Raw genomic sequence first — 16,538 nt, forward strand, 5'->3', positions numbered from 1 at the left:
TACATTAAATTTCATTTCATTTCTGAATAAGATGATGGTTCAACCTACCCAACATAAATATTTGCACCGAAAAAATATATATTTTTTTGTACCAGCTTTTATAATGTACTCTTATTACTTACAGCCACATTCATTAGTTTTGCTGAAGGTATAATTGTGATTTCAGAATTATTCAAATCAGAATTATACCTTGAGCAAAACTAAAATAATTAGCATTAACGGATTGGACTATTTTTTTTAAGTTGGTTCTAAGAAACATTTTTTTAAGTGTGCTCTACCGCATCAAACAACAGCATATGTGTTACTGAAAGAGAATAGAAGACACACCCTACCCAATTTGAATGCACTGACTTGAGAAAAAAATAAAAGATGCTTTATCTTTTATGGGTGTGACGTTAGAATGAACAAGTGAATACATGTGTTTTTCCTTTCCAATTTGAACCTTTGTTTTGAGGACTTCAGAGTCAGATTGTATTTGTATTTCTTACTTTGTATTCTTGTTTGCAGTAGCTTCCCTTTGCTTAGTCTCATTGATGATGGGTACTATCGCAATATGTTAATTTGTGAATCATGTCCTGAAACCCACATTTCTCATTGCATGGTTCAATTGACCGTAGTGCAAACAGAAATACTTCCTTGTAGCATTTTGGATGAATTTACTTGTCCTCCTTTCTGTCCACTGGCTATTTCTTCTTTATTTTCCTTCAGATACAGTAAGTTTATGAACTGAATGTTGCTTTTGCTTCCAGTATTTCTTCATCTTCTGCTTTTGCTTGTCATTCTCGTTCAGATATTTCCAGTAAAACACAATCCCCATTTTATTAAGTATACAGCCTACAGTAATTACATACTTTGATGTATTTTACTGTGATTTTATATCAAGCAACACAAGTTTGTGCACAATTGCCTCGAATAAAGGAAAAGACTGTGTGGTTTACAAAATGTTTAAAAATATAGCACAGTCTTCTCCATGCAGTCTACTTTGAGGACCACCTTTCAAAGGGGTTACGGCTCTAACTCCTTTTGAAGTTCTTTTCTACAAGCTTGTACATCTAGGAATATATAATTTACCAATTTTGTCCTTGCAAAACAGCTAAACAAGGCCAGGTTAGTTGAAGATCTTCTGTTAACACAACTTTTTATTCGTTGCCACAGTTAGATCAGGATAAATGCACAGATAAAATGGTAAGTTTTTCTTCCAATCCTTTCATAGTTTGGCGAAATCCTTCATGAACCTTAAAATGCTTTCGTCCCGGCTTGCAGATATAATAACTTTGACACCTAAAGGTGGAGCGATCACATGGTGTTCTGAAGTGAATGAAAACCATTACGCGGTGTCAGTCATCACACCTTAATACCACGAGCATGACTGACTGTGAGTGAAGGGATTTGTTGTGGCTTGGCAGGTCAGATGTGCGAGAATCCGAGTGTGCTAACAGCCCTGTGACGGTAGGCTTTACTCAACGGAGGGCTGGCCTGCGCCGTCATCATAGCTCATGTTTAATTAATGAGGAGGCAGCGGCCACGAGAAAAACTGGCTGCTTCTGGTTTCCAGACATAAATACAAAGCCGAGCCGGTCGGCCAGAGAACCCGAGAGGCACAAAGGAGAAGCGGAGCACTCTGAGGGGGATTTTATACAGAAGAAGACCAAGAGAGTCAGGTAAACAGCTGCTCCGCGTACAGCACATTCACTCTGGTTATTGTTTACAAAGCGGGTCGCTGATGGTGAGAGCGTTCATCCTCTAGAACCCAGGCTGCGTGTCGCTGGCCAATAACGGGAGATAATCTTGTTTACATGTTTTTACTGAATGTCAGCCAGGTGTTTGCGAGGATAAACACTAAAAAACGCCGCACAAAGACAAACTGTACACAGGAGCGCCGCTCTGACCAAAAACAACATCTGACACACTGATAAACAGAACAAAGTGGCTCTGGCTTTGAACGGAAACGGAGTTTTTCACCCGTATTTTTCCGCCTCAAGGCGCGTTTGTGTGTTGTCACGTCACCATCGCTGTTCTGTCTTCCAGATGAACTCTGTGAAGTGGCTCGCTTTGTTAAGAGCTGCTGCCACTTTGGCATCACAGCCTATAGACGTGGCAGGCTTTCACCACACAGCTGTTGTGCGCAGCATACAGGAAACATCTGATTTCAGCTGTCTTTGTTCTTACAGGCGGCGAGCGGCTGTCACTTCTTTATTCCGCTAGGAAAAGTTTCAGCTTCCCAGTTTGGTGCGCTTATATACAGTTTATAGCACTATACTGGTGTTACAGTGATATCCTGAAAAACAACAAGTAAAACTAATGAGAACAAAGATAATAGATTTCTTTGGTTGAAACTCCTATTACAATGTTTTGTTTTCACCGTTTACAACTAAATAGTATATTTACAATTTTGGTCATTGCTGTGGTCGAAATTCTGCGTATATCCACCTCATAAAGTCATGCATTTGTTTCAAGATTCCTGGCATAAGTACATTTTCTCATCAAGTACTGATGATATCAAGGACGAGCAAAAGCAAGTGATTATCTCATTCTTAGATTAGATTAGTCTAGAAAATAATTGAAATAAAATACAAGCCATTTTTCTTTTTCTAGTCAAACATAAGTTTACAGGAATCAATTTTTTTTAAATTAGAGTTGGGCTGTAAATACATTTTAAAACTATTTACATTTTGTTTGATAAGATTTTGTGATTTATTGCAGTATCGATAAACTCTAACTGATGACATTTGCAAAGGAGAAAAATGAACAGTGTGCTAGGGTTCTCACTTTTACCATATTCTTCCACTGCAGGGTCCATAAAAGCATTAATAAATCATAATGTATCCAAAAATCTCAGTGGTTCCTGTGTTCTGTTTTATGACAAAAACATGTGTCTGTTACCCTGTAATGGACTAGTGACATGTCCAGGCAATAGACCTCACCTCGTGTCCAATAACTCCTGGAGATAGTCTATACCCACTTGTCCTAAGTGGGATAGACAATGTCAATAAAATTTGGCGTACAGTAGTCTCTTTTGTAAATTAGTCAATTTTATTTTTATAAGCAGAAGCTATAGAGCTCAGGATTCTGTACAAAAAAACCTGAAGTACATTTTTATATTCACTTTTAATAGTAGCACAATACATACCACAAAATGTTGTGATCATGTTCTAAATGGAACAATAAAAATCACAAATTACTGGCAAAGTTTAAATTAAAAAAAACTAAAACTTTTTCTCATATTCAGACCGCCTCCTTTTGTAGTTTAAAGATGAACGTCAGGTTCACACACAATGGAAAATTAGATTTTATTATTTTACAATGCTTATCCTTGTTCAGTCTTGTCAAGTCTTGTACAGATGGAGGAGTTCTGCATGTCCTTGTTTATCTGCATTTGGTTCGTGAGAAAATAATTACTTCTGACAACAAAAAAAAGTAACATAATATAAAACAGCTGATGGTTCAATATGTACACCATGTTAACTGAAAACATTAAAAAAAAAGCAGTAGATGTCAGCAGCCCATAAAATATTAAAAAACACAAACAATCATTCAGTGCTGCACCCACCCTGTCATGGCAATATTTTTAAGATCCATTGATATATGTCTGTCTGACATATAGTTCTAGTTAAGAATGCAGTGAAAAATTGCTGAAGAATGATTATGTTACATAAGGAACCACAAACTTAGACATCAGTGCACTATGGCCTGCCAAGAAGAAAGGACAGTCTCCAGTTCAAACCTTGGGGAAAGTTCTCGCTCAGTCATTTTTCTGTTATATTATTGATATGCTCCCATTAGAGATTATTCTTTTCATTTGTCAAGAAAACAATTTATTTTCCTTTTCATTTTTATGATTCTGCTTTAGACTAAGTCAACAGTACCTGTCAGGGGGCCAACCAGTGTGGTGCGCTGCTGCACAGCTGTGAAGTGCACACGCGCGTTTGCGTACTCCCACTTGATTCCTGCAGCATGGGAAAATCAGAGTTGGGAGCGAAATGAGGAATGTCTGACCTTTGGCATGCATTCGCCAGACTAAACTGCAAGTTTTTCATGTAGAGATGCCCCTGGTCTCATGTGGCTGATAGAGGAAATGCAGATGTGTGCGAGTGTGTGCGCACACAGCTGGAAAGAGCTGTGTCTGCGGGCGAAAACAGGAAAGGGAAATAGTTATGACGAAAGACAGGAGCTCAGACACAGTCATTTGAAAGAGTTCCTGCTGAAGGCCAGTCCTGCTCTTTGAGAGTCCATTGGCAGACTCGCTTCTCTGTAAATTGCCATTTCTAGGTCAGTGTTGGCAAACTCCCATCCCTTCATCCTCACCCCACCCCACCCGCAGCCACCTGTCTAACCAAGGCCAGCCCACACAGTAATCTGTGGTGCTAGGGTAAAGCATGGAGCGGCGACATGTGGTGACTGTATTAACCAGCCATGGAATTACATGCAACCAGGAACGGATGCACAAGCTGTCAGAGTAATGTGTGTGAGAGGCTCAGAGACGGTTTGTGTCGAATATTGATCGCCTTACATGAAATCCCATGAGATAACGATGTAGAGAAAAATTCCTTTACATGTATAGCGCAGTGATAACGCCACAGAAATGTTGAATTGTTGAAGCTTGTTTACCTCAAAATGCATGAAAACTGCAGCTATAGTGTTTTAGTTATATATAACGCTGAAATGTTTGGAGTGGAATAAATCCACTGCTGTGCTTCTGTGATTTAAAGTCACATGAGGGGAGATTTATTGCTGTTAATTTTCCAGAAATACTCTTTGATTTACAAAGAAATTAGCTGGCTGTTGTAAACAGAAAATAAATTAAGCATTATTGCCTGAATCCTTTTCATTCTTAAAATATACAGTATTGTTGGAATTATAGTTTATGAATGGAATTCATTTCTGATTGTCCTACAAACCTGCAGGGTGTTTAAAGTGAAATTAGACCCAATGTCATATGCTGACTCCAGCATATCATTGGGTTTAACCCATATCTCCCTGAGGGAACAGCAGTCAACCGAAACTCTATTTCCACTAAACTGTACATGTCCTCCATAAACAGACGTCACAGTCTAATTTTGACTTTACAGAGCGATTTTCACATATGTTGTCTTGAAGTCCTGGTTTGTGGTTTTCCTCTTTCTTTGTTAGTCAGATGACTTCTACGGACTCTTCTGCTGTGGGAGTTGGAAATCAGTCACAATGGCTGTCTTGCGTTTGCATTTGCAGTGATCATATTTGCAGATGCTTCTGTGGCTGTGAAAATTCACATAGCCTGAACCCGTGTTATTCCATGGTGGTTCAGAAATTGATGAAAGTCGGTAAGACTTCATGGCGCCTTGAGCAAATTTTAATTTGTAGTCCCACTTAAAGTTTAGTTCAAATGCTAACACATCTCTCTAACATTAACATCTCTTTAATCCATGTTCCATCATTTGTACACTGTGCCTGAAACACTACTTGTTCTATACTCGACTAGCGAGTCAACAAAAGTCAACTAAAATGTAAAAGTATGAAATAAATATAGTTAAAATTTGATAGAAAACTGTTGTGAAAATGGGTTTCAAAATAGTTCTTTAACAGATATGTTTTATGAGTCAGGTCATAAGTTTTTTTTTGGGGATTTCTTGAATCAGTTTGAGCTTTAAATGCACATTAAACGATGTACAATTAAAACCATATTTAGACTAGGAGAAATATATTTTCGATTAGAATTTAACTCTTAGATCTATTGTATATCAATATGTTATTTATGAATGTAATGATGTAGCAGTAAACATTTTTGTCAAAATCATCAAATAGAATAGAATTCTCTGTTATTTTTTGTATCAGCTTTTAAAAAGGTACATCTTTATCCATCCATCCATCCATCCATCCATCTTCGAACTCCCTTGTCCCAGTGGGTTTGGGAGGGGTGCTGGTGCCTATCTCCAGCTAACAATCTGGGCGAAAGGCTGCATCTTTAAACCAATAATCTCAATTTAATTCTATTCTATTCTTTATGTATTTTCCACATACTGCTTACTGGGGTATCATTTAGTGATCTTTGTGTACACATACAATCAGACAAAGCAGGATTATTTCTAAAAATTAATTAAACCATTTTACAATGCTTACTTATAATGTAGGAGACAGTTTACTGTTAATCTTTGATAAAAGGCTTCAAATGTTGGTGCTGAGTAAACGTCTGTATTATGTTTTCAATCAAATGTTGTTTTTACACACAGCTGTCCACACATCCACAGCAAAGAGCCTTGTGCTGAAGCAACAGGGTCAGCTTTGTACTCTTTCTTCACCAGGAACTTTGCCATTTCTCTGTCTGAGAAATTCAGGAAACTGTAATAAGAAATGCTTCTCTTTTGTGTACACTGTGTTCTCTGACAGAAATAACACGGTTCGCCAAAGACCTTCTAATTTGGCCTCACGCTTAATAAACAGTAATACAGAGCCAGGGGACAAAGCAATGTAAACATGCCACAAAATGAAGGCTCTAAATTAAGTTAATGATTGTAATAAACTCTGCTGTAAATGTGGGTCATGGTAAGTTGACTGCCGACTAACAGCACAGGTCGTCTGTTCAATAGGCTTTTGTAGTCGTAGCTTGATAAACAGCTCAGCACAGCTCCAAATCAGGCCGAATTATGTGTTGAACAGAACGGGTGAAAATATTTTAAGGATTTACTCATTTAACAACAGTAAACAACAAACTCTTTGGTTCCAGTTTCAGTAGGTTTTTAGACCCCTCACCTCAATTTAGGTATTTTTAGGTGTGTAGGTCTTTGCAGCACCAATGAACTCATTTGTAGAAAGAATATCAGCATCAACATCGCTATTGTTTAACAGTTCATCTCTCTTTTCCTTTTTTTTTGATAACTGACTGAGGTTGAAAGGCATCCTTTCAATCACCCTTATCATCTTTAGCTCCATTCACAGATTCCAGTCGGGACTCTGCCCGGTTAAAATAAAAGATTATTTTAACTCACAATCTGCCAGGGATATGAGTAATTGCGGACATACCTTTATATCTTAGTAACATGCTGTGAGACGGTGCTCAACCAGATATAACTCAGATGTTGTGACTACTAACCCTGTTTGTGTTTGTCTCCTCCAGACTCAACCGAAGAAGAGCTTAGACGGCATGCAAAGTTGTGAAATTTCCTCAGACAGCACTGATGATCCTCTTAGTAGCGGCTTTCGCCCTCATCGACAGCCTCGAATAGTAGTAATTGGTGCTGGCTTGGCTGGCCTTGCTGCAACAAGGGTCCTACTGAAAAACGGATTCACGGATGTCACCGTCCTAGAAGCATCAGACCACGTCGGTGGGAGAGTTCAGAGTGTTAAGAACGGTGAGATCATGTGTTGCTGTTTAGCCAAAGTTTTTTTTCTTTGAAAACTTTCTTTTAAACATAAAGTGCAAGTTGGTCAGTAGGGCACTGGCTATTTTACCTGGTCATCAAAGATAGTTTAAAAACACTAAATGTTTTCATTTTAGATACATCTGTGATGTTCAATTTTGATTTTAAAGGGCCAAATTTCTCAATCTTTATGTTTCCTTGCTTAAATTAAATGAATGGATCATAATGTGAGCAGCTGTTTGACACAGGTGTGATGGAGCTTGATTACATCCAAAATAAGCTGGAAGAACCGGAACTGGACAGCACTGCTATAAAGAATACATAAATGAATTTAAAAACTGTATTTACCATGTAATAAATCTATCATGTTATCGAACTTACTTTTCTAATTACCTGATTGAAGTTGAGCTATTCAGACTTTATATGCAGTGCTGTTCATTCAGACATTTTGATTACATCTGAGTAAATCATAATAACATCAAACAGACCTAATGTGTTTCTGTAATCCAATTCAAATGTTGTTTTTGTTGTTGTTGCAGGAGAAGCAACTTTGGAACTTGGAGCTACCTGGATTCATGGTGCCAATGGGAACCCAGTGTACCACCTGGCAGAGGAAAATGGGCTGCTGGAGCACACCACAGACGGAGAGAGGAGTGTGGGACGCATCAGCCTGTACACCAAGAACGGCGTGGCTCACTATCAGACCAATGTGGGGAAAAGGATCCCCAAAGACCTGGTGGAGGAATTCAGTGACCTGTACAATGAGGTGAGACTACACAGAGATGGATAGGTGCACATCTGAATTCATATTACCATGTACAAATTGTGCTATGCATGGTTCAGCCTGCAAAGCAACAGAAAAAACCTGTGTATGCTAATCTCACAAAGACCTTCCTGCAGGCAGTCACAGCACAGTAAACAGGTAATACAAGGTCACCAGTTACTTTTAAAGTAGGTTGCTGTGTTGTAAAAATGTAAACTCCAAATTCAGAAGGGGAAATTTCCACAGATGCTAATTGTGGGAGTTTAGAAAAAAGGTGTAATAGTAAAAACCTAAAAATGTACATATAGTCATGTACTGGGAAACAAGGAAATGTTAATACATAAAATAAAGAGGAGCTGTGATGTTCACAGACAACATTATGATTTCGTTTTTGGTTGTATGTCATCTCTCTTTATCCAGTTCATTAAATATATGAATATGATATATAAATATGAAAAACATGATAATGATAATAGCATAATAATAAAAACATGCATCCTGGAAGCTAGACGTCATGCATCTGATAGTTCAGGATATCTCCTGGTCGTTCATATAACATAAATCTTTGTGACATGATTTCAGTCTTTTAGGACAGAATCACTTTATTCATTAAAAAAAGTGTTTATTATTATGTGTTCACTACAGCAGCATAGAGCAGAGTGAACTGGTAGAGGTGACACTGCAGTAGTAGCCTCAACATTCAGACTTATAATAACTTTGAACACAGTTTTGATGGTTATAATATCCACATTGGTTGTAACTTTCCATCCGCTTTACTTGGCACAGCACTCAAAACATCAATATTTTACCTCTGTTCATCTGATGATGCAGGTTATTCTTTCTAAGAAATCCAGCTTCATTAACTGGAAGTTGGGACATTGTGGCATGACACTGATTGTTTTTCCTTGGAACATGTTGATGCATAACTGATTGCTGTTCATGAGAAATTTGTGCTCAGTGACACAAACCAGCATATCTTAAGAGTCAGTAGGTGTGATTTCACTGGACTCCTGTCAAAATTTTAAAACAACACTGTATGACACGACCTAATTACTTCTTTTTAAAACAGAGAAAATTGACAATCATCCTCACATGTTGGTTTTTATAGTTAATAATAATGTCATCTATACGCTTTATTTGTTCTATTTCTTTTTTTAAGAAAAACCTTGGTATAACATAAACCAGGTAACCAGAACATACCTAGTTATATTTTATTTTTTACATTGTTTTTTCTTTTACATTTTGACATAAATAAGATGCTTTTCTGTCTCAAGTAAAGCTTCCACTGACTGACTCTCTTTCTTTACTTTCCTCCTCTTTCTCTTGTCTTGAATTGCTGCATTTCTCTCTCCTGTAGGTATATGAGCTGACTCAGGAGTTCTTCCAGAATGGGAAACCAGTTTGTGCTGAGAGCCAGAACAGCGTCGGCGTTTTTACTCGAGACTTGGTGCGCAGGAGGATTATGGTGGACCCTGATGATTCTGAAAGCACCAAGAAGCTCAAACTCTCCATGCTTCAACAGTACCTCAAGGTATGTTTGGGCTCTTCACATCCATCTGTGGATTCTTGACAGTGGAAAAAATATTCAAATTGTTTTTAATATTTTTTGCAAATAAAAATTGTATTGAATATTTTGGTTTGCATTTGTGTTCAGCCCCCTTTATTCTGTCACCCTTTAATAAACAATTGAATTAATGGCCTTCAGTTTACTGTGTTCCCCTGTTTTAGGCTTTTTGGTCACAATTCAATATTTCTAATCAGACAAAGATATGTGCCTGATATTAACATTTGTTGATCTGAAAAAAAAATAAAATAATAAAATTAGCGTGAGAAGCAAACAAAATGGAAGAAATCCATTTTCTGTTAAGTACATTTTCACAGCACTGAATGTTTGCTTTTTGCAGGCAAAATAGTAGTTTTTTTGTAAATCACTTGGATCATTGCGAGCGAGTTCCGATAAGTTTGAAACGATTCGTTTACGCTAATTTCTGTTGGGGTAACAACTTAATTACTTTTCAGTCTTGTTGCGAGTGATATAATGATGTCTTTCTTTAAGGTGGAGAGCTGTGAGAGCAGCTCTCCCAGCATGGATGAGGTGTCTTTGAGTGAGTTTGGAGAGTGGACGGAGATCCCTGGCGCACATTATGTAATTCCTGAAGGCTTCAAGAAGATTGTGGACCTCCTGGCCCAGGACATCCCGTCTCACACCATCTGCCTTTGCAAACCAGTCCGCTGCATCCACTGGAATTACTCAGCACAGCATCGAGAAGTCATCGGCAAGGGCAGCCATGTCAAGATGGAGGACAACCACAATGACAAGAACCACAGCCACCAACGTAACAAGGATCCCCTGATCCTAGGTCAGCCCATTTGGGTGGAGTGCGAGGATGAGGAGTGGATCCCAGCAGACCACGTCATTGTGACGACTTCCCTCGGCGTGCTGAAGCAGAACCATGAGGCCATGTTCTCTCCGTCTCTTCCCGAAGACAAGGTGCTCGCCATCGAGAAGCTGGGCATCAGCACCACTGATAAGATTTTCCTAGAGTTTGAGGAGCCTTTCTGGAGCCCAGAGTGCAACAGCATCCAGTTCGTGTGGGAGGATGAAGCTCAGCTCGAACAGCTGGCCTACCCCGAAGATTTGTGGTACAAGAAAATCTGCAGCTTCGATGTCCTCTACCCACCAGAGCGCTATGGCTACATGCTAAGTGGCTGGATCTGCGGCCAAGAGGCACTGCACATGGAGCGCTGCGATGACGAGACGGTGGCTGAAACCTGCACCGAGCTGCTGAGGCGCTTCACAGGTGAGGACACGCACATTCAAGCACAAGGAACTTGTCATTTATTTCCTCACTTCATGAGCCTTCTCTCGTCTGAAATTAACCTAGTAACCTTGGATGACTAAGAGTGAGAATTTTTACGGAGTGAATCGTGAGTCGTGAGTGGGTCATTATCTGGGAGTTGCTACAGCATAACGGATGCTGTGATGTAATCTGCTTTCCTAGAAAGTTTTAACAAAGGAATCAGCCGAATGACTCTGGTGTACTGCACCCTGAGAAAGTATGTTACTGATACATTTTGTCACAATACATCCACAAGCCTTATTGTATTGTAATGTGATTCCATATGATTGACAAATAAGGTGGAGGATAACTGAGTGGAAGAAAAATCACACACGGTTTCAGCATTTTTCACAACTAAAAAGCATAAAAATAAAATACTGTCTATTGTATACTGTATACAATAGACAGGATGTCAACTGCATATAGAGGGCAATAATAAAATCAAAGCATCCAAAAGTCCCGGCAGTAACTGGAGAAATCATGGAGGTCCACAGCTGAGATGGGAGAATCTGTTTCTCTAAAGAACATCTATAATGATCACAGACGCAGAACTGAACACTGAGTATCGGTCACTGAGTAGCCACATTTGAGGGTCAAAACTGCTCGAGTTTGGTTTTACAAGAAAAAGGACGCACATGGAACAAAACAAAAAACTAACAAAAAACACAAAGAGCGCAAGTTTCAGAAAGGCATCATATTAAAAAAAATATAAAAAAGAAAAATCTGAATATATAAATTCTATGACCTAGAACAGTACATCTTCCTTAAGACAAGCCTTGTTCACATTGTTGGAGGTGAGAACAACTCAGGGGAAAGTTGCGTAAGGGCACCAACGTGATTGCAGCAGAACATGTAACCTGTTCTCTGGGTTGATTTACTGTGTGCTGAATGGCAGTAGGTCAGGAAGGAAGTACAAAACACGCACAAGTCTGGCTTCTTCCTCTGAACTGGGTCACAGTCCAAGTACAGAGGCTGTATGTGTCACTTCATGCTGAGGTCAGTGCACTTCCTATTTATGTGTAATGTGAATTACACAAAAGTCCTTCTCACACACACGCATGCCCACGCACACACTGAGAAAAATGGTCTTTCTAATGTATCAAGTGCAAAGCCACACATGCTCACACACACTCCTCAATTAGGTCAGTGTGTTTTTATTTATGCAGCTGTTGTTCAATTACATATATCCTCACAGGGGAGCCTCTGTTTGCACTCAAAGTTGTAAGCAAACGACTTCGACTCGTTGAACTTTTACCTTTCTTCATCCACAGTGTTTTGATCATGTGACATACTGGCAATATAATCGACAGTATGGCTACAGCTCTTTATGCCACTTTTTTTTTCCATCTGACTTGTCTGTGTCAAAATACAAGAATACAGCGTCAATCCCCCTTATATAAACTGATTTTAGATGAAGTAGCCAAAAACTGTACAAAAATAACTTTAGTAGAAGAAAAAGAATAAACCCAAAGAATTAGAAAAAAACATATAAGGGTACTTGAGTACTACAGTGTAATCTGATTTAATTTGTAATTGTACAGAAATTATACAAATAGAATAATAAAAGAATGAGTAAATATAAATAACATCATCATAAGATAAAAAATGGGCAACAAAAGCACAAACTCAAAAAAATGGAAAATAACATGAAGCTTTTTTACAATCCTTAGGTCTCACCATTCACAGCACCGTGTTTCTGTGTGAGGTGGGTTTTTAGTCAAAACATACTTGCTGTATTTTGTGATGTAACCAGAGTAGCCAAAAAATTTGACTCAAAACAGGAGTTTTATTCATAATGATATTACTCAAGTTGAAGTAAAAAATATGATGCATTAAAATGCTCATAAAAAAATGTGTTCAAAGCTACTTGAGTCACTACATTTCATAAATGTAGCTAACTAAATGTAACTAAAGAAAAAGTAACTAGTAACTACTTATGTCTGGTTCTAGAGCTGTTTTCTTGCTATATTTCTTGCTTTACTTTGCGCACCAAAGTCTAAGAATTAAATACATAGCACATACACTTCATTTTAGTGATTAAACTGTTTTTCTTGTACTAAAGTTCTTCCCTTTTACTGATCTGTAGCTTGACTACAGTTAATGATTCAGCACAATGTCATAGTGAGTCATATGCTGACAAACCCAGGATAATAAACATGCATGTACCTACACATGCAGTCATATAATAGATGACCAGAATCTATGCCATTGTCACAGTCTTATTTCTTCATCACCTATCAGAGCTACAAACCTTGAGCCTCACTGCAGCTTCCTCTGTCAGCATTGATTTTATTTATCACTATTGATTTAAGATCTTACACTTAATCACCATGCATATACCCTTTGTACATTTGACCTGAGTCTGACCTGTCCTAAAACGCCACCTGTCTGAGTTTTATTATGTCATGGAAAGCAAACTCTATTTAATTTGAGCATTCAGTAGTATGTTGACTTTTTCCCTTCATGTTGCCTGTTGATAGGGAATCCTGACATTCCAAAACCCAAGCGTATCCTGCGCTCATCGTGGGGCAGCAACCCCTATATCCGAGGCTCCTACTCCTTCACCAGGGTCGGGTCCAGTGGACAAGACTGTGAAAGGCTGGCCATGCCGCTGCCTTATGCCAACAGCACCAAGGCTCCAGTAAGACATCTGAACAAAGTACATTTCATGTTTTGCTCATTTGCCATGCACTCAAACAAATCTATTTTTAGAGGACTCACAATCTAAAAACATTTTACCCACTGTGTAACTTCGAAACCTTCAGCGTGTTTAATTGGAATTTTATGTGACAGGCCAACACAAAGTATTACATCATTCTGACATGGAGAAAACACATCATTTTGAAAGGTTTCTTACTGAGAAATAAAAGTGCGTCACGTTTTCCGCGTTAAATAAATTATCATGCAATCAATTCCCTTCAGAAGTCTAAATACTACAGAGTGTTAACCTGTAATTTTAGTCTCAGTCTCAATCCAGTTGATGTGTGAAGGCCTTAGATGCTTATTAGAGAACATCAGTGGACAAACAGCATCATGAAGACGAAGAAACAGCAAACAGATCAAGGAGAAGTGGAGATAACAGCAACTAAACTGACAGAACAGGCAAAGAGACTCTTAATCAGGGGGCAGAGGAGAGGCCTGTGTTACCTCTGGAGGAGCTGCAGAAATCCACAGCTCAAGTATAATATTTTTTGATTGAACAGCTATTAGTTATGCACTCCAGAAAGCTGGCCTTTATGGAAGAATGGCAATTAACAAAGACATTTGTAAAAGAAAGAAAGACAGCAGAATGTTGTTCAGCTAATATTGATTCAGGATTATTGGGAAACTAAACACCAACTAAACACCAGCTGGAAATGCACACCGCACCATTCAGCTTTTTGTTTATATAAAAAAAATAAAACTATGCGTCATTGTCCTCATCTTGCACCACTGGGGTTTGCAGAACAAAATGGTTGTAAAATATAAAGAAAATTGTGATTGTAATGTGTCAAAATGTAGAAAAGTTAATGAACAGGTTATCTGTCACCCATTCGGCTCAGATACAGTCATCCTTAACTAGGTAAATATATTCATAGATCTAATATATCTTTACACAGAGATCAGCAACCGTCACACCGCCAACACATTTAGAGCAAATGCTGTCAGAGAGCAAATGTAAGGCTGGAGCATGAAACCTGATGATTCTGGGTGAAGAGGAAAAGGAGCTAGAGGTGTGTTTGATTGGTGGGAGTTCTTCATGTACATTTGACACTCCTGCAGGAACAGCATGACCTCTCTCAGCTGAGAGTCCTTCAGTTCAGCCAAGCTAAAATCACACTCAGGTTAGCCCCAGCAGCACTTCAACAAGTGAACCTCAGACGAGGGAAAGAGAAATAGAAGACGGTGCCTCTGGGAAGGCTAAAACCATATAACACAGACAAATGTTGCTCTTAATCTGGATTTGTTCGCTAACATGTTTTCCCTTTTGTCTCTCCCCTCCCCCGCTGTCTTTTGCTCCTTTCTTAGCCGCTGCAGGTCCTGTTTGCAGGAGAGGCCACTCACAGAAAGTACTATTCCACAACACATGGTGCTTTGCTCTCAGGGCAGAGAGAGGCCACTCGCTTGATGGAGGTGTACCATGACCACAAAGCCTAATATAATCTATATAAAGATATTGAGCCTCCAACTAGTGAAAAAATTACAAACCATTGACTTAAAGTTTTCTGTCTTAACGGTTAAGTTCCATGTATAAGCATAGCTCGGGCATTATTACACTGATAAACAAGTATTTTTCATGTACTGTAGGTTTTAAATCAACTTAATTTCATTTTAAATGTTTTGTTTAGATAGTTATCAACGGTGCTGTAATTTCTTGTCTTGGCCATTCTTTCATGATGCGGTTACTGTTTTTTTTCTAAATCAGGAATTTTATGTTCATAGCAGCAACATCTTTAATTTACCTTTTTATAAGTGCCTTCTGTATTTAATATCATGTTTCTTCAAAAAAATTATGGAGATAATTAACAAAAATTGTGCAAATTTTAACAAAATAAAAGTTCTATGATCATTCATCAGCTTCATGGCTTTTTATATGTAACGTTCTCTGCTTACCATTTAGCTGTCAAATATAACACCCAAAACATCAAAAGTAGGTGTTTTAATTGACTGGCAAGAAAGTAACAAACAGCAGTGGTTTTTCTGGAAGTAATAAAATCACCTGAGTGCATTAAACATTAATACGACACTTGGTTGCTGTATTTTAAGTTTTACAACATTCAGCATTTTGCCTGAGATTGTTAAATCAGTCAGTTTAGAGGATTGTGTGGATGAGTGTAAGCTGAAACGTTGTTTTCTGTCGGCTGTGCACTCTCCTCCTCTATTCAGACCGGGAGAGCAAGATGAGGAGAACGCTGGGACAAAGTTCTGGCACGAGTCCCGCTCCGGCAGAGGAACACGTGAGGCTGCAGAGGAATTAACCATTCAGCTGCAGCTTCACCATCACCAGCCGGTCAAGTATTCTGGCTTAATAAATTTAAAAAGACAGTTTTTTATCACTCATACTAAAAAGGTTTGGCAGCAGTTACATAAAAAAGCAAACACCTGTCCTTTCGCTCAGGGAACAGCCTCAGTGTGGAATAACCCAAAAATAAAAATAGGGGGGAAAATGATTTTTTTGGAGGAGCTGGCATATAAAAGGGATTGACTGTATAAACTGCTTCTCAAAAATGGTACCTTACTGTCATTTCAACAATTTCAAGAACTATACAATCTAAACCACAAAGATTTCTGGAAGTTCCTACAAATTAGAGACTGCCTTACAAAATTAAAGAATCCTGAGGGAACCATACCCATGGAATCACCAATATACACCATGTTTAATAAAGTAAAAGACTCCCCAAGACGGGTAAGTCATATTTATAACTATCTGATTGAGAACACTTGCAATATTAATACAGGACTTAAGAAGGTATGGGAATCAGAGTTAAAACATAAAGTTCACAGAGGAACAGTGGGCTGCAATAGTCAAACAAATGTTAAAGGCCATGAGAGATGCACGCTCCAAACTGATACAGTTCAAAATTATGAATCGATTCTATTGGACACCAGTTAAATTATTCA

General features: G+C 38.5%; 1 protein-coding gene across 5 annotated transcripts; it reads left to right on the forward strand.

The window, feature by feature from the left end:
• Positions 1-1,526: 1,526 nt before the first annotated feature.
• On the forward strand, positions 1,527-15,488 carry smox (spermine oxidase). 5 transcript variants are annotated; one of them, XM_044114830.1, is made up of 7 exons: positions 1,527-1,661; positions 7,091-7,325; positions 7,874-8,100; positions 9,455-9,628; positions 10,154-10,898; positions 13,418-13,596; positions 14,946-15,488. In XM_044114830.1, the coding sequence occupies exons 2-7, from the start codon at positions 7,118-7,120 to the stop codon at positions 15,072-15,074; spliced, it is 1,662 nt and encodes a 553-aa protein (XP_043970765.1). In that variant the 5' UTR covers positions 1,527-1,661; positions 7,091-7,117; the 3' UTR covers positions 15,075-15,488. The 5 variants fall into 5 exon arrangements, with proteins under 5 accessions (XP_043970765.1, XP_043970767.1, XP_043970768.1 ...); XM_044114832.1 differs by having other exon boundaries at positions 14,955-15,488; XM_044114833.1 differs by having other exon boundaries at positions 13,418-13,578.
• Positions 15,489-16,538: the final 1,050 nt, after the last annotated feature.

Source organism: Gambusia affinis, linkage group LG04 (genome assembly GCF_019740435.1).
Source record: "Gambusia affinis linkage group LG04, SWU_Gaff_1.0, whole genome shotgun sequence".
In the NCBI taxonomy this organism is placed as follows: domain Eukaryota; kingdom Metazoa; phylum Chordata; class Actinopteri; order Cyprinodontiformes; family Poeciliidae; genus Gambusia; species Gambusia affinis.